This window comes from Ostrea edulis, chromosome 10 (genome assembly GCF_947568905.1).
Source record: "Ostrea edulis chromosome 10, xbOstEdul1.1, whole genome shotgun sequence".
NCBI classification, from domain to species: Eukaryota; Metazoa; Mollusca; class Bivalvia; order Ostreida; family Ostreidae; genus Ostrea; species Ostrea edulis.
This window is the reverse complement of record NC_079173.1, coordinates 19,529,258-19,548,072: the sequence shown is the minus strand read 5'-3', so window position 1 is coordinate 19,548,072 and position 18,815 is coordinate 19,529,258. Positions and strand designations below refer to the sequence as shown.

Below are 18,815 nucleotides of genomic sequence, written 5' to 3'. Positions count from 1 at the left end.
ACGTAAATATAGAAATGTTAAATGTAAGTGTCGAAATGTTAAACGTGAATGTAGAAATGTTAAACGTAAATATAGAAATGTTAAACATGAATGTAGAAATGTTAAACGTAAATATAGAAATGTTAAATGTAAGTGTCGAAATGTTAAACGTGAATGTAGAAATGTTAAACGTAAATATAGAAATGTTAAACGTAAATATAGAAATGTTAAATGTAAGTGTCGAAATGTTAAACGTGAATGTAGAAATGTTAAACGTAAATATAGAAATGTTAAACGTGAATGTAGAAATGTTAAACGTAAATATAGAAATGTTAAATGTAAGTGTCGAAATGTTAAACGTGAATGTAGAAATGTTAAACGTAAGTGTCGAAATGTTAAACGTGAATGTAGAAATGTTAAACGTAAATATAGAAATGTTAAACACGAATGTAGAAATGTTAAACGTAAATATATAAATGTTAAACGTAAATATAGAAATATTAAACGTAAATATAGAAATGTTAAATTTAAGTGTCGAAATGTTAAACGTGAATGTAGAAATGTTAAATGTAAATATAGAAATCTTAAATGTAAATATAGAAAAGTTAAATGTAAGTGTCGAAATGTTAAACATGAATGTAGAAATGTTAAACGTAAATATAGAAATGTTAAATGTAAGTGTCGAAATGTTAAACGTGAATGTAGAAATGTTAAACGTAAGTGTCGAAATGTTAAACGTGAATGTAGAAATGTTAAACGTAAATATAGAAATGTTAAATGTAAGTGTCGAAATGTTAAACGTGAATGTAGAAATGTTAAACGTAAATATGGAAATGTTAAATGTAAATATAGAAATGTTAAATGTAAGTGTCGAAATGTTGAACGTGAATGTAGAAATGTTAAACGTAAATATAGAAATGTTAAACGTGAATGTAGAAATGTTAAACGTAAATATAGAAATGTTAAATGTAAGTGTCGAAATGTTAAACGTGAATGTAAAAATGTTAAACGTAAGTGTCGAAATGTTAAACGTGAATGTAGAAATGTTAAACGTAAATATAAAAATGTTAAACGTGAATGTAGAAATGTTAAACGTAAATATAGAAATGTTAAATGTAAGTGTCGAAATGTTAAACGTGAATGTAGAAATGTTAAACGTAAATATAGAAATGTTAAACGTAAATATAGAAATGTTAAATGTAAGTGTCGAAATGTTAAACGTAAATATAGAAATGTTAAACGTGAATGTAGAAATGTTAAACGTAAATATAGAAATGTTAAATGTAAGTGTCGAAATGTTAAACGTGAATGTAGAAATGTTAAACGTAAGTGTCGAAATGTTAAACGTGAATGTAGAAATGTTAAACGTAAATATAGAAATGTTAAACGTGAATGTAGAAATGTTAAACGTAAATATAGAAATGTTAAACGTAAATATAGAAATGTTAAATGTAAGTGTCGAAATGTTAAACGTGAATGTAGAAATGTTAAACGTAAATATAGAAATGTTAAACGTGAATGTAGAAATGTTAAACGTAAATATAGAAATGTTAAATGTAAGTGTCGAAATGTTAAACGTGAATGTAGAAATGTTAAACGTAAATATAGAAATGTTAAACGTAAATATAGAAATGTTAAATGTAAGTGTCGAAATGTTAAACATAAATGTAGAAATGTTAAATGTAAATGTAGAAATGTTAAACGTAAATGTAGAAATGTTAAATGCAAATATAAAAATGTTAAACGTAAATGTAGAAATGCTAAACGTAAATAGAATTGTTAAATGTAAACTAGTAATCAATGCTTTAATCTGTAAACTGCTGTGCCTCTTGTATTCTTATATGACGACGGGGGGAGGGTGTATCAGAAACGTACTTTAACTTTTCGGAATTCCTCTACGATAATGCGCTTGTTTTCGGAATTCCTCTACGATAATACGCTTGTTTTCGGAATTCCTCCACGATAATGCACTTGTTTTCGGAATTCCTCTACGATAATGCGCTTGTTTTCGAAATTCCTCTACGATAATGCACTTGCTTTCGGAATTCTTCTACGATAATGCAATTGTTTTCGGAATTCCTCTACGATAATGCACTAATTTTCGGAATTCCTCTACGGTAATGCACTTGTTTTCGGAATTCCTCTACGATAATGCACTTGTTTTCGGAATTCCTCTACGATAATGCACTTGAGTATTTTCCATTCTGCAAGTCTGACATATTGTCCTGGGTCCTGGGGCATCTCCAACCCCATCCTTGAGATTAATATCAACAATAATTATATACATGTAAGCATATATATCCACTCTTTTTTGACAATGACCAGTGTTTGCTAATAAGATATATTGGAGATCTCTCTCCACGACTCCGACTCTCTCTCTCTCTCTCTCTCTCTCTCTCTCTCTCTCTCTGCTTTTATAAGTTAGTGAAAGCTGACATAACGCTTTCCTAAATTTAGCCATAACTTCATCCTCACTTTAGGACAGCATAACCCATGTACACGAAGATCATCCTAAGTTTGTATAAACAAGGCGACAGTCGTGATATTGAAGTGAACAGCTCAGAGAAACTGAAAAGATATTTAGAGAAGTTTTTAACCCGCTAGTTTACTTAAGCGACGACGGTTTTCATAACCTCCAGGCGCAATTGAGATGTCACTAATATAGGGAGACCATTTCTTCCTAATATCATCCACTGTCCGTGAGGGGATGGGCGAATAACACGCATATATCTTCCTACAAATACTCTCCTGCGCTTCGTTCTTCGTATCTTCCTACAAATACTCTCCTGCGCTTCGTTCTTCGCTGCATTTGCAACGACGTTAGACAGCCTATTAATAAAGTATCTTTTTTTTCACTTCATCAAATAGAAATTTAATTTTTCCCAGTTGGAAAATTTGTGTTCCTCTTCTTACTCGCGTCAATCCACTAATCCGAGCAACTCACAAATGCAAGTATATCTCGTAAAATAAAGAACTCTATTTTATATTTTTTAAAAAATAGATGCTTGCATTTTTAAGACGCTTCATGAAGTGTAGAAACTTCTAGTCCATCACCCTGGAAGAAAGAGTTTACTTCAAACGAATACCTTAGTCATTCTGTCCTGTGTATTTAATATATTTTCGGTGTGCAGCATATGATTAAAGATAAATGCACATTTGTACAACAAATTAAAAGGAAGTTAATACCACTTATCTGATCAATAATCTAAAATACCAATAATCTACCAGTGGGTATTTCGTAATATAGAATTTGTATATTAATTATATGTTCTATTAGTGCAGAACTGTAGCTCTCTGAAAAAAATCTTGGGACAGATCAGAGAGCAACAGATCCAACCATTATAAAAACCTTCGATTTACGACGCACCAAAAGGTGCGCATGGTTGAGACCTGATATCATTGTATTCTTGCATCGATGTTTCAGAAATTTAATATAGAAGATTCCTTAATGTATTTTCTTTCTATATGTGTGTCCAAACACACCTTCAAATATTCATCAAATCCCCATATCACCCAAAAACTCGCAGCTTCAAATTATTTCGTTTGTAGCTATGTTAGGCAGCGAGTCAATGGATAGGAACACCCCCACATTATTTTCGATTGATTTTTTTCTCCCTCAGAAACGAAAACAAATTGAGCTGATTTTCGTAGCTAAAAACAATAATTTTTCGTGTTATAACGCGAGACTGCGAATAAACGAGAAACTTACCAAGTATTGTATTTTAAAAACTTTTAAAGATATTGACAAACAAACTTCTTCCATGTCACTTTTCTTTCATTGAAATCGACACATTCCTTGAGATAGAGCAAAATATGTCGCTTATGCATATACGAAAATGTACTTGTAATCATCAGAAATGGAATTCTAAACCAATGATTGGTTCTGCCACTCTGGTGTTTTTTGATAGACATGCCAGATATTTGTCCTCTCCTTTGTCTCTGTTTCCGAATGTACCTATGCGTAATCCGTCATTCTCGCAAAACAAATACGATAGTTTTCAGAAGTCAAGGGGTGGATTTAGAGGTGGGGAGTTACGGTGGTTGCAACCCCCCCCCCCCCCCCCCCCCTTGTTGAATGTTAATCTTCAAAAACAAGGTCATTTTACCGCAATTGGTCTTTTTCAACCCTAACACACACAAACACACCTTCGTGAGTGGAAAAGGCACAAACAATGGTAGAAACTTCATCATCCTTGAAAAATTTCTGGATCCGCTATTGTATAATTCGATATAAACACATACAATTTTGAACCCTAAAATGTTATGTGGAATAACCCTACGGAGCTTTTGTTTGGAATTGATGAACTCTTGCTTCATTTCGCTCAGATTTGTTGGACTACATGTAAAGAAACTTAGATTGTTGTTTGTAATGTTTACAAATAGAACTGGTTTCTCCATATTTTGTTTGTGCACATCTTTTGTGTTTATCATAATTCATATGAACATCAGTGCTAAACAGTCATCAACTATTATTTGTATTTTAAATGTTTCATCTGTTGACGTCAGAAGAACAATAATGATAAGACGGAGTTCTAAAGTTGAATCGGAATAAACTAAGTTTTACGAACAATGTGCACGGTGTATTCTAAACATCCCCTCTTCATTGGATAATTTTATGGTAAATAAACTTAAAGTACACTTCTTTAAATGAAAATTCACAATTGAAGCAACACAGGTACAACTCTTTTTATACTCCGTCACTATGAACCAGTACAAGGTTTCAGTGACACGTGACTATACGATCCCCCCTCTGTGGATGTCAATCTCCGGTCGGATGGTTTGAAAGCAGTGGGAGATAAACCTCTGTATATGATGGCTGTGTTCAAAACCAAACTGCTTTTCTGTTTCATTTTTCACATTTTATACCGTGATATCCGAGGTAAGTCGTCTTGTTTCCTTTCGACTTTGTCTTAATTGAGATTCATTCATCTCAGAAAAGCGTTATACCTTTAGTTAAAATGTTATGAAGTTCCATAATATTTTGATAATATATTGTGGTAATGAAACTGTTGCACAACATACATATTCAGTTTTGAAGAAGAAGGGGAAAAAACAAGTTCACATTTATACATGTTTACACTTCCAACAAAACAAAGAACTTTTTGTATTTTTGCTTATGTTCTTTTAATTATTTTTGGTTGCTTTTTAATTTATTTCATTTTCTTAAAAAAAAAATTTTTTTTATTTGCCTTTTCTTTCCAGGAGTTTTTTTTTAATTTTTTTACAATCAAAAAATAGCATTTACGCGTTGGTACTGTAAGTTGTTTTACAAATATGAGACATATTTATTTGCCATAACAAACAACGTTTCGGTCAATAAATCTGTTTCTCATGTTAGTAAGCCTAGCATTTGTCCCAGATTTACAACAACAAAATAAATAAATCCTGGATAAAAATAATAAGATAAGATATTCCCCAACAAAGATATGTACGATTTTTTATAATGGTGTATTTTTTATGTTGATTAATCAATTTATATACTTAGTTAATAATGATATGTGTACATGTGTAGAAGAAAAAACTCTTTAAAAATAGCCAAAAAATAAAATTAAAAACCCAGAGAAAAGTTTGGGAGACACTGTTATCAGTATTTATTATTCTGTATACTCAGTACTCAAAAAAAAAAAATTCTCACCACTCACGTTCAAAATACAGTTCTAAACCAAAATCATATTCTATCACAAACTCTCAGGCGTATTCCAAGTTTTGTAATTCTTGAAACCCGATAAGCTGATTAATTAACTTCAAAACATTTGATATTCTAAAAAACAAAACGTATCCTACTACATCCATGTAAATATCTACACTTTAGCTAATGTGACAAATACATCAAATAATAAAATTTTGAATTTCGATTTAACTTTTAAAATATTGCATAACAGAACGTGCAGTTTAGATAAGGTTTAATAGTGATATACGAACAAAGATTAGCGATTTTGATTAATGTGACATAGCCACGTGACAAGGAGTCATAATTACTTACATATCCCCCTTCCTCCTGTGGTACCTGTTTTCCATTCTGTGCGGTCATTTACATTTCCAATTATTTCACCTTTAATATACCATTTCCTCATGAATGCTTTGCAGTTGTAAGCAATACGCGTGTAAATCGTGATAAATATAGTACGTCTATTTTAAGGTCTGGAAATATTCCCACAGAAATGAAAGTAAAATGTAAAAATAAGAAATAAATTTCATTTTCGAAAAATACACGCGCTTCATGACGTATGACGGCGAGAAGTGTCGCAGTTCATAACCTCGTGAATTTTCACAAATAAAATTTATTTCTGTAAGTAAACATCGTTTCCTGTGATACCGCGTAACCTTATCAATTATTCCTCTATTGAATTTTGATCCCGGAGTCATGTAGACCTCCCATTTAATTATATTTAGGCGGACAGTCTGTGACAGGTAGTCAATAATATCATTAACCAAGTAAGCCAGTCCCGTTGAATTAATTTCATCAATAGATATTTCATTTAAATTTCTATTTAAGAGATTACTTCAACATTTCTTTGGGTGATCGAGGTACACTATATCAATTTAAAGGGGTTTTGAATAATAATAAAAATAATAAACAGCCGGTAAACCGAAGCAATGATGCATATTTTCCGTAAATTTAGTTGATAGTCCGATCATGTATATGGAAAAAATAGTCATTTATAAATTTTTTAGCTAACCGAATTATGCTATCACAATCAATATGACAAATATAAATGTGACACACTAAATTTTGATGGGTGAAATCACTGAAATAATGTATGTTTGCAGGAGTTCGGCAGGGTGCGTGTCAAAACATGCTACTGTTGACCCGTTTATTCTAAAACCTGGTTTTGGTCAGGTTAAGCTTGACTGATGAAGTCTCTACGTCAGTGAAACGTTTACGAATGCGACGTAAAACAACAAACAAACAAAGCACACAATTAACCCCGAGTTGTTTATAAAATAAAAACCGTAAACTTGTCCAAAAAAATAACTTTATACCTTACAATTTATTTCTGCTAATGTCATTTATAATCAGGAAATCGGGAAGTGATATCCCGGCAATGTTTTGCAACTCTGTATGATGACAACTTTGATTACCGTATAATCAATGGCATTAACCAGTTTATGCTGTATAATACGGTATAAACTATATAGTGACCAATGTCCATCTACCAATCAACATCTCTATAACACCTAGAATCAAATAACTAAACCAAAGTAATTTGTATCATGCAGAACAATTGGTTGCTTTAAACGAACAGTCAATGCACTCTTTGACCTTGCAGCGCTCCATATTTGGTAATGGTTTGGCGATGGAACTGTCACTACCTGTTTTAACGACTTAGGTCTGTCGCGGCCGGGATTCGAACCCCGGCCATCCGCATGCGGGGCGAACGCTCTTTCCTCTCATTCAGATAAGACCTGCTCAAAGGCCATAAATGCCAAACGTGGACCTAAATGTTGCAGCCCTTCACCGGCAATGGTCAGGTCTCCATGAGTGAAATATTCTCGAGAGGGACGTTAAACAATTGACAACCAACAAACCAACCAATAGTCCTAAGTACATTTTTCGAAGCGTTTTTTGAATTTAGGCCTCGCCATAAGTTCTTCCTAATATAAGACCAGCATAACCCTTGTCCTAAGATCCTTCCGAGTTTGTATAATGCGTAAAGCTCACATAAACCTTGAAAAGATATTTATAGGCATTGACAACCTTCTAAATTACATAAACTGTTCTGATACCCCCATTTCAAAGTCAACTTCATAGTAAATGCACATCTTTATTATTCACTAGTAACTGTAGTAAGTATCCAAATATATGTAACCGTCGTGTATTTTAATGAAGACACAAGCTGGTGGTTCGTGTTCTTAAAGTTCTTTATTATATCCTAATTCTGGAGGATGATATAAAAAACATGTAAAATAATTAAGTACTTTCTCACTCTATCATTCACACTTATAGATATATTAAAATAATGAAAAAGCCCATTTTTACGTGTTTGTGTGTATGTTATTCACATATTTGAAGTTTCTCTCATAGGAAAACATGTGGGGCTTTCAGCATAGGTGATTAGTAAATCTTCATGGCTGGCAAATTGAACTAAAGCTCGTGCACCTGCGAAAAAATGTAAAATTCAAACTAAACCGGATATATGTAATATTCAAATAAATCCGGGAAAATGTGGAAGTGAAAAATCCGGAAAAATGTTTTGTAGAAAGTTAAATTGGCCATAACATTAACAATGGTGCTATCGTGAGTAAATACAGACTTTTTTGGTTTTCATAGTGATACCTTCTTAATATCACTAGTATGATAAAAGTGAAGATACACTGTACATGTAATGAACAGTGATCGAGAATATTGTGATGAAAATATATGTGATTAACCTTATACAATGAATTCATTTTAATTAAGTTTACCATTTCAACTACAAGGTTTGTCAGATTGTGATAGGGGTATGGGTCAAAATCTATTTCATGTAGTTGCAATGAGTCTCTGTTATCTGAAGGGGGGAAATCATTCTGCAAACTTCAAAGAACTATGTTTTGTTCACATAACTTTATATTTTGGCCACAAATATTCCAAACAGCCGAAATGTCTGAAAATGAAATAACAGAATAAGCTATATGTTGAACTTCACTCCAAATGCTCTACCCCTGACAATCTCTTATGACAAAAGGCTGCATCCTCTCTCCATTTTGGAGGATTCAGTGTCAGTACTTTTCACCAAGCCATTTGGCTTGTGTCGGGAAAAGATTGTTCGATTATTTGTATATAGAACCTTGACATGAGTACATCTAAGTCAAAGGATATTGGTTAGAGTTTTAAGGAGGTATGCTACACCAGAGAAATTTGATGTAGATGAAAATTGAAGGATATGTACAACAATATTTTGAAGTTGAAAATTTTCAAATTTACTTTATTTTGTCAAAAAATACAATTTTAGTAGAAGGTAATCTGAAAAAAATTTAAAACCCCTGTTGGACTCGAACCTGCGACCTACAATTCAGCAGTCGGTATTCTAACCTACTGAGCTACTCAGCTAGGTATTTAAATGGAAAAGTAAAAGTTTTATATTGCTGATATCGATTTTTTCATCCATGTTTTTAAAGGAAGTCAGCCATTATGACGATGTAGAGTACTACCTTAAACTATCGTACAAAGGTATTGCGTGGCTCAGTGGTTTTGCATTGCACTCATTGAAAAAGAATTAAAATTACTAGGATATGAAAGACATGTAAATGGCTTTGCGAGAATCACAAAATATCCAGGTTTTTTTATTTTTTTATTTTAGTTTGTTTAAAGAAGTAAATAACCTTAAAATTTCTTAATTTATAACACAAGTATATTAAATTTACATTGAATATCTATATAAAGAATAGTTATATGAATTAATAAGGTTTCTCTTTACTCTAATTGTATATTTCTAGATTTTAATTGTTTAATCGGAAATTTGTCACAAATATCATGTGTGTGTATAAATAAATGTAAAGGAATAAGAATGCTCCTAAATAGTCAGAATGCCCGTTACACGGGTCGCTGTCTAAACACTATTTGGTAAGACTACTAACATCTGTAATTGGCGTTAATAAACTGCGAACTTACTTTTTATTTTTGGATTAGAAAAATACATACACTGTACTTCATCGTTGACAACTAGGCCTACTGTGTATTTCGAAAAATAAATAAAAGGATAATCAAATTTAAAGTAGAAATCACAATACTTTATTCTAATAAATCAATATCATTTCTTTCTTCTTTTTAAATCGTGATCTACACGATCTAGGAAGTGGGAGCAAGTTGAATTATTTTCGATCTTTCATTTTTTTTGGTAAATCTACTATAGTTTGCAGAAACTGGCACAACTATTTGTTGTTACGAGATCAGTTGGAGCCGGGGGGTGTATTTTGTGAAAAGATGAAGACCAGAACAGAATGTATATACTGTGTACCATGCAGTGCCTAGCTTCAATATAAACATTTTCTCGCAGTTTAACTGGGTCTCTGTCTCACTGTTTTTTGGAAAAGTACGTGGACATCGGCATTGTTTCCCTATCTTTTTTTTATAGCCTTGCGTCGACAACCAAATTTTTCTCACACCTAGGATTCGAAAAATTAAACACACACATACACACACACACAGTCTACATCCTTTCTTCTGACAGCTAGTACATCCTTAAACGGCACAAAACATCATAATGCAGTGTTATCTACAATCCGATAACGTGATAATTGGCTGCTTTTTTTTTTTTTTTTTTTTTTTTCTTCTTTTTTTTTGGTCGATTAAAGAGGCTCGCACCAGAGATTTGTAGTGATGCAAATTTTTTGGAAGTGTATTTTTGATAGCTACATTGAAGAAGAATTAGGAAATTAAAACGAAAAACTGGGGTCATAATACTTGCTATTCAACTACAGTGTTTTAAGAATGACCCTTTTGCTCTTAAAATTTACTCAAGATTGATTCGTTTATACTTGGTGTGTCTGTTAGTGCCAATACAACATAAGCATGAACAGAACAACATTTTTTTTCTTGCATGGTAGACCTATTCTCATGCTGGAAGTTACACCTGAGTTTGCGTCTAGGGATAGTTAAGTACCCTTGATGTTGATTTATACAATATGAAACTAATTTGCCATAAATTCATTAATATGAGTATACGAACGCTATTTTGTTAGGCCCTCTTTTATGATCGGTCTCTCAGGTAAACATATGACGTAAAATCCACTTACATATCAAGAAGAAAAAAAATCAGTTATTTATGTTTGCTTTTGGCTTTTAGATGTAATAATTATTTTTGTTTGTTGATTACAGTAGTTGGTTTTTCTGTATTTCTACTAAATGATTTATATCAGGGTCTGCTATTAAATTATAAGTAGGGGTATTTATAAAGAAAGAGCTGTGAAATTTTGATGAATTTGAATTATATTGTGTATTTACCTTCCTTGAATAAATTATCAAAGTTATTCAGAAACTGTTTTGAATTGTGTTGTTTGGAGATGACGTCAATCTTTAAAGTGGATTAAAAAAAAAAAATTAAACAGGGTTACAGATGACCTGGTCTGAATATAACGCGTTGCTTTTCAGACATTATTGAACTTGCTAGGTACATAAACATCTAAAGCTGTGATGTCTAGCTGTAGTCAAGGCTGAGTAACAAAAGTGCATGTCAAAAAAGGCACGTAGGTCAGTCACTTTTCTGGACAATTTCCTGGGGGTGTTGCTAAAACGCGGAACGGAAAATGAAACGGAAGACGGAACGGAAAACGGAACATATTTTGTGCAATAATGATATGAGGAGGTCATCATTTTGCAAAATAGAAGGTTTATCATGGACAAGAGAGGCAGAAATTACAGAGAGGGTAGGAAGTCATCCACAGAATCTACTGTTACATATACTTCATTCATACCAATGTATAAGTATTTTAAAATCATTAACTTGCCATGAAAAATATTTATAAAGGGAAAAAAATGAAATAAAAAAAAAAGAATCATAAAAGTCTTGAATTTTTTCAAATTTTATATTCAGAGAAGAAAAGCCCCCCCCCCCCCCCCCCACCTACCCCCCCCCCCCCCCCCCCCCCGAAACAACATAGTAAAAGTTAAAATAATTTTTTCCAACAATTTCCCCCAAACATAGCCTACATTTGTAGGTTTAAGATAACTGAATTTGAATTTAGTTCTACACCTGGTACAATATTTATTTATGTATCACATTAAATTTTAAAGCGAACGAGCCCGGTGTATATAAAGGATTTGGGATGAGTTTATGTGAAAGTTCGTACATATGTACAGCGGAAAAGAAAGATTGAAACAGAACCACTGAAAACTAGGGTGAAGTTTACAACCCATAGTATCAGAAATTATCACATATGAAATAGTTAAAAGACTAACAGACAATTTATGCTTGAATGGAATTAAAATGTCATCTCATTATTAATCTAAATGTTAAGATACAAGTATTTAGTTTAAAAAATAAACTGTTACATGTAGAAGTCCTTCCCATTCAGGGTTGGAGTGCTGCATGCGCAGTCACAAAGTCTCTGTTACTTAAAAAAAATAATATATCAAACACAACTTGCTGACTTACTAAAATCATGATATGAATTGTCGTTGTTATATACATACATGTGACACCCCCCCCCCCTGTTGTAGGTACACACATACACTGTATTATGTGTACATTTACATGTAAATGTGCGTTAATGACGTTTTGCCACCGGGGGGGGGGGGGGGGGGGTATAAAGTACGTGTGTTCTTTCCATTCTTAACCCATAGATGTCGTTGTTCTCACAATTTAGATTTTAATCATAGTAAAGTATTTTCTTCCGATTTTTTGTGTTATCTTAGCTACATTAATAATTCTTATTCTTTATCTGTTCCGTCTTCCTTAGCAACACTCATTTCCTTGGGGGGGGGGGGCACAGAGAGCAAATTCAGGTCATCAGAAGCTCCTGGGCGTTACTAATTTTACTGAGAAAATCTTAGCGGAGACCACGGAAACCGGTCTTTGTCCATGATTGTGGAGGTAATTCGCCAACATTCAATAAACGACATCCCTCCAAATGACCAATATTATCATGGGTCGAAGATAACGAAAGCTTCTGCTTTTATTAAATGGAATTAATGTAAATAGATCGAGAAAATGAAGGTCAGACTTTTATAATCAGCGAGTTGTAAATAATTATAAAGTTAGACAAACATCATAATTTTTGCGAGCATAATGGATTTACGGCCACTTGCATAAAAAGCCCCCCCCCCCCCCCCCCCCCCGTGTTATTTTTTTTCCTCAGCAAGGTGGCAACAAATCCAGTCCAAAGCAAATTTCAGAATTATTTGCAATCTAAACATAATCATTTAGGATTCCAACTTTAATAGAGACATGTACTGTAGCACGGTGGGTTATGGTACTGCGCGGTGTGTTGTGGTACAGTGCGGCGTTACATATGTACATGTATGAGACAGCGCGACTGCGTGTTTGTGTTATAATGTGCTTCACGGTAATACTGTATAATAATCCTTTCCAGATCCCTAGCTGTTGATGGTTACCTAACAAATTCAATATATGTCTGCAGAGCACAAATGTTGTCTTTGTTCCTGGTGTTATCCAGTGATTTGAATAGACTCAAGTGATTTAAGACATCCCAAATCAACACAATTCAGAACTATGCATACCAAAATCATTCATGAATTGGCTATAAATTCATATAATGATTTCAATCGAAATAAAGTAAAACAGCTATCTCTTTATGAGTATCGCTGCACATTATGTAATAGTTTGCACTAATTGAATAGATCAATGGATACAAAAAAATCAATTACTGCAATCAACAAACTAACACTATTTATGAATTTAAAAACCGAAAGCAAACATAGAAAATTAACCAGATATACAGGCCATGTTTTTTTCTTTCTCATGTTTTATGTCAATTTGATGACATACTTAATTTTACGTAAAATGAATGAGTGGCGGCGATCATTAAGTAATGTCAGACAAGGAAAAGCCTGTAAACTATAACTAATGGAGGCATTGCAATTTGGTTATAGCACAATTACTTCAACAGAACGGAACAAAAGCACTTATTGGCGATGTTTGTTATTGCTTTACTTAATAAAACATTTCCAATTAAAAGTAATAATTTTCATTCATATGTCGATTCGATATATCCCGGTAAACTCGAAATAAAAGATTCCACAAATTCGCCCACGTCTGCTTCATACTTAGATATTTTTTTGACAATAGATATTGACGGCAAACTAACAACTCTACTTTATGACAAACGAGATGATTTCAGCTTCTCCATCGTCAACTTCCTACATTTACGTAGCAATATTTCATCATCACCTGCATATGATGTTTATATCCCCTAAATGATTTGATACGTAAGAGCTTGCTCTGTGTGTGATCAGTTTTGAAATCAAGGCAGACTACTGACCCACAAGTTGATGTTACAGGGGTTTCAACAGTCTCAATTAAAGTAAGCATTTCGCAAATCTTATGGTCGTTATAACGATCTAGTTTGCCAGTACAACCTATCATTGGGTAAAATGCTGTTTCATACTGATTTTTCGGCCGTTTTTGGTACACGTATTCTAAATAAGGATTACTCCGTTTACCTGATCAAGATATAGGGTTCACGGCGGGTGTGGCCGGTCGACAAAGGATGCTCACTCCTCCTAGGCATCTGATCTCACTTCAGATTTGTCCAGGGGTCCGTGTTTGCCCAACTCTCTATTTTGTATTACTTATAGGAGTTTTGGGATTGATCACTGTTCGTTATCTTCACTTTTCAACTATACATAAACATCAGTATTGTATATATTATCATAATGATGAAATGCATGATCTAGAACGACTTTTGAATAGTTATGTTGCAGTATTAACAATCAATCAGTCAGTCAATATTTTAATCAATCAATGATTCACTCAATGTTTTCGCTCAATCAATATATCAATCCATCAATGTTGGGTTTTCGTCAACATTGAACTCAAAAGGGACTAGTAAGTAGCGCATGTGCAATATAAATACCGGGGTTAGAAAGGGGAACGTGTCAGAATAGGTATTGGCGGGATAATTTAAAAAATTTAATTGATTACGAGAGTTAAGCTTCTTTGCCTGAACAACAAATATTAACTCATATCGAGTTAAGTCGGATTAATTATTGTAAAATATTACACAAGATCTTTTTATATAAAAGGTAACGATTTTTGTTGCATTCATCACAAGGATGTGTATATTTTGATTTCGCTATAGGACAATGTCCCAGTAATCGGGTCAGAGGCGAGGGCAACCCAAAGGGAAAGGACGACAGGATAGACACTTTTGGGACAGGTAAGATCATCAGTTCTATTGGTGTATAGTGAGATCATCAGTTCTATTGGTTTATGGTAAGATCATCAGTTCTATTGGTGTATGGTGAGTTCATCAGTTCTATTGGTGTATGGTGAGGTCATCAGTTCTATTGGTGTATGGTGATATAATCAGTTCTATTGGTGTATGGTGAGGTCATCAGTTCTATTGGTGTATGGTGAGATCATCAGTTCTATTGGTGTATGGTGAGGTCATCAGTTCTATTGGTGTATGGTGAGGTCATCAGTTCTATTGGTGTATGGTGAGATCATCAGTTCTATTGGTGTATGGTAAGATCATCAGCTCTATTGGTGTATGGTGAGGTCATCAGTTCTATTGGTGTATAGTGAGGTCATCAGTTCTATTGGTGTATGGTAAGATCATCAGTTCTATTGGTGTATGGTGATATAATCAGTTCTATTGGTGTATGGTGAGATCATCAGTTCTATTGGTGTATGGTGATATAATCAGTTCTTTTGGTGTATGGTGAGTTCATCAGTTCTATTGGTGTATGGTGAGGTCATCAGTTCTATTGGTGTATGGTGAGGTCATCAGTTCTATTGGTGTATAGTGAGATCATCAGTTCTATTGGTGTATGGTGAGGTCATCAGTTGTATTGGTGTATGGTGAGATAATCAGTTCTATTGGTGTATGGTGAGATCATCAGTTATATTGGTGTATGGTGAGGTCATCAGTTCTATTGGTGTAAAGTGAGATAATTACTTCTATTGGTGTATGGTGAGATAATCAATTCTATCAGTGTATGTAGAGGTCATCAGTTCTATTGGTGTATGGTGAGGTCGTCAACTCTATTGGTGTACGTGTGTTTCCTGTCGGAATGAGCTCATCTATTGGGTTCAACAAATATGCAGTGAAATGGAAGAAAGTGTACAAAAATACATATACCTGTGATAGAATGAATGTGAATAGGGTTTGACATTCATACTTTGATAACGATAATATTGAATAAGTCTTTGATTATACATCGAAAATGTGGTTTTGAAAACAGCCTACATGTAATTCTGATCAGTGGCGTAGCTACAGTGTAGCACTGTAAGCATGTGCTTACAAATATTTTCGTGAAATGTTTATTACATATTACGAAAAATGTCCTCAGCTTCTGGGGGTGGGGGGTGGGGGGGAGCTGTCACCCTCAGACCCCCTACTTACAAATATTTAAAACCTAGATACGCCACTGCTGATTATCTTTCAAATAAGTTCACATTGACTTTCAACAAACCTTCAGAAATATTTCAAAATCATTATTGTTCTTTAAGTAATCATTTGTATCTTAGTTAGTGTTATCTTTTATAAACTTAACGAACTTTCAAATTGGAGAAATTGCATTGTCCCTGTGCACACTAGGTAGATCTGGTTAGGCTTGCATCAGGGTACTTGTACTTCAGGACTGGGGATACTTTTGGACGCTACTGACAATGAGTATCAGATTAACTGCTGCGGCGTGGTGAATAGCTGGGAGTTCTACGTCAAAACCAACACGGGGACCGTCCAGCTTCAAGTATGGCGACCCGTGACCACAGGACAATATAAACTAGTTGGAGAAAATAGTTTTACCACCACAAGTACGCATGTCGTGTAGAATATGTATAAATTCTAGTTTTATCTATCATAGTGTCGTAGTTTTAAAGTAAATTCTACCAAAGTAAGTAAAAGGACCAAAGGTTCGAAGATATCCTGCTTTGTAGTCAGATAATCTGCACACCATCCTCATGTTACATTCAATTTCGCAGATGCTAACAATGAACACCTCTATAGTGTCCCGGCAAATGAAAGAATTTCAGTGAAGGACGGTGACTACATAGGCTTGTGAGTATTGACATCATTAAGTTTATAGAATTTATAGAATGGTGAATATTGACCCCATTGAATTTATGGAATTGTGGGTATTGACGCCATTGACTTTATAAAATAGTGGCTGTTGACGCCATTGAATTTATAGGATGGTTGGTATTGACGCCATTGAATTTATAGAATTGTGGGTATTGACGCCATTGAATTTATAGAATTGTGAGTATTAACGCCCAATCGGAATTCCTCGAATGTCTCGCGCACTCGACATATACCTCGGATGTAATACGATGGCTTCCATGAGTGAATTTGATGCATTGTCAACTCTGACGTCACAGCCTACTGCACGACGTTACGTACGTCATAGTTAACAATGCAAGGTGAAGATAACGAACAGTGATCAATCTCATAACTCCTATAAGCAATACAAAATAGATAGTTGGGCAAACACGGACCCCTGGACACACCAGAGGTGGGATCAGGTGCATCAAATTCACTCATGGATGGCATCGTATTACATCCAAGATCTATGTCGAGTGCGCGAAACATTCGAGGAGTTCCGAACGCCAGTAAGTATATAGAATCGTGGGTATTAACGCCATTGAATTTATAGAATTGTGGGTATTGACGCCAATAAGAGTAAAGGCGATATTGACCAAATAAGATTGTGATAATTGACGACATTGACTATATAGAATTATGGGACATGAGAGACCGTTTGAAAATTTACGCTTTATAATGATTCTCATTGAGAAACTTTGATTGATTGATTGTATCTTGCTTAACGTCCCTCTCGAGAATTTTTAACTCACATAGAGACGTCACCAAGACCAGAGAAGGGCTTCAAATTTAGGCCTATGCTCGGCTCTTACGGTCATTGAGCAGTGAGGGTTCTTTAGCGTGCCATACCTACTGTGACTCGGGACATCCGCTTTTAAGGTCATCTCCGAGGACCCGTGACATTCACACGTGATGCCGAGCGTTTCGCGATGGAACTGTCGATGTCTGTTTTAACGACTGAAATACCAAAATAAAATACCGTACGGTTTCTTCACGGATCACTGGATGTGGGCGGAGCTCATCTATGGTCATTGTTATTTACCTGGTCAAGAGATCAGGGTGCTGTGTATACTTTTGATGTACACAGGAAGGGTCTCAGGGCTGTCAGTAGTGTTTCTGTGGCCATAGTGTTTGTATAATGGTTGTATCCCTATGGCTAGATGACACAGTCTACACACCCCCTCCTCTTTCTTTCTTTTACTCTCAGTCATTGGCTCAATGAATGATTTCTTTTATAAATATAGAGCTATCATAAATTGATAATATAAATTATTCCAATAAGTTACAAAAATTAGAAATTAATGGGCAAATCATTGTTTGATTTCTGATTGTGTAATTTATAATACATGTATATAAAGGGGGGGGGGGGGGGGGTTACAATTATATTAAAATTGCATTGTTCAGGGGTCTTTTTAAAAACAATTGAATTTCGAGAACATAGCAGTTATGGACAGGTCAATGCTATCGAAATTCTAGTATACAGGGCTTCCTCAAGATTTAAAGAATGTATGTAGGTACTGGCTGTTTTGTTATCAAAACACCTCTCTGGGGTAGCTCTAGACCACAATTTCTGCAGATGTCATTTCACCTGAGATCTATTGTTAAATGTTTGATTGACAGACGGCTAACAATTTGGGGGTGGTAACTTAAAGTTGGGTCTTTAAGTATGTCTCGGCCGGGATTCGAATTCCGACCTTCCGTATGCGGGATGAACGCTTTAACCTCTATGCCACCGCAGCGGTTGGGATTGTTTGAATATTGATGCAATTTGATTAGAATCCGATCTTTGATCCGCTCCATTATTGTTATATCGCTACAGATATAATAACGGAGAGATCAAAGATCGGATTTTACTCAAATTCAGTATTGGCACAGTATATTGATGTTCAGTGAGAGACTGAGTATTGACGCAGTATAATGGTTTCCAGTGAGAGACTGAGTATTGACGCAGTATAATGGTTTTCAGTGAGAGACTGAGTATTGACGCAGTATAATGGTTTCCAGTGAGAGACTGAGTATTGACGCAGTATAATGGTTTCCAGTGAGAGACTGAGTATTGACGCAGTATAATGGTTTTCAGTGAGAGACTGAGTATTGACGCAGTATAATGGTTTCCAGTGAGAGACTGTTTG

At 34.4% G+C, this 18,815-nt stretch overlaps 1 protein-coding gene across 1 annotated transcript in view; it reads left to right on the top strand.

The window, feature by feature from the left end:
- Positions 1 to 4,563: 4,563 nt before the first annotated feature.
- LOC125665251 (cadherin-23-like) overlaps positions 4,564 to 18,815 on the top strand; it is a 34,791-nt gene continuing 20,539 nt past the window's right edge. The window contains exons 1-4 of the mRNA XM_056152167.1: positions 4,564 to 4,858; positions 14,719 to 14,796; positions 16,221 to 16,397; positions 16,566 to 16,641. Coding sequence (XP_056008142.1) covers positions 4,789 to 4,858; positions 14,719 to 14,796; positions 16,221 to 16,397; positions 16,566 to 16,641 — 401 coding nt within the window. The 5' untranslated portion in view covers positions 4,564 to 4,788. The remainder of the gene's footprint in view (positions 4,859 to 14,718; positions 14,797 to 16,220; positions 16,398 to 16,565; positions 16,642 to 18,815) is intronic.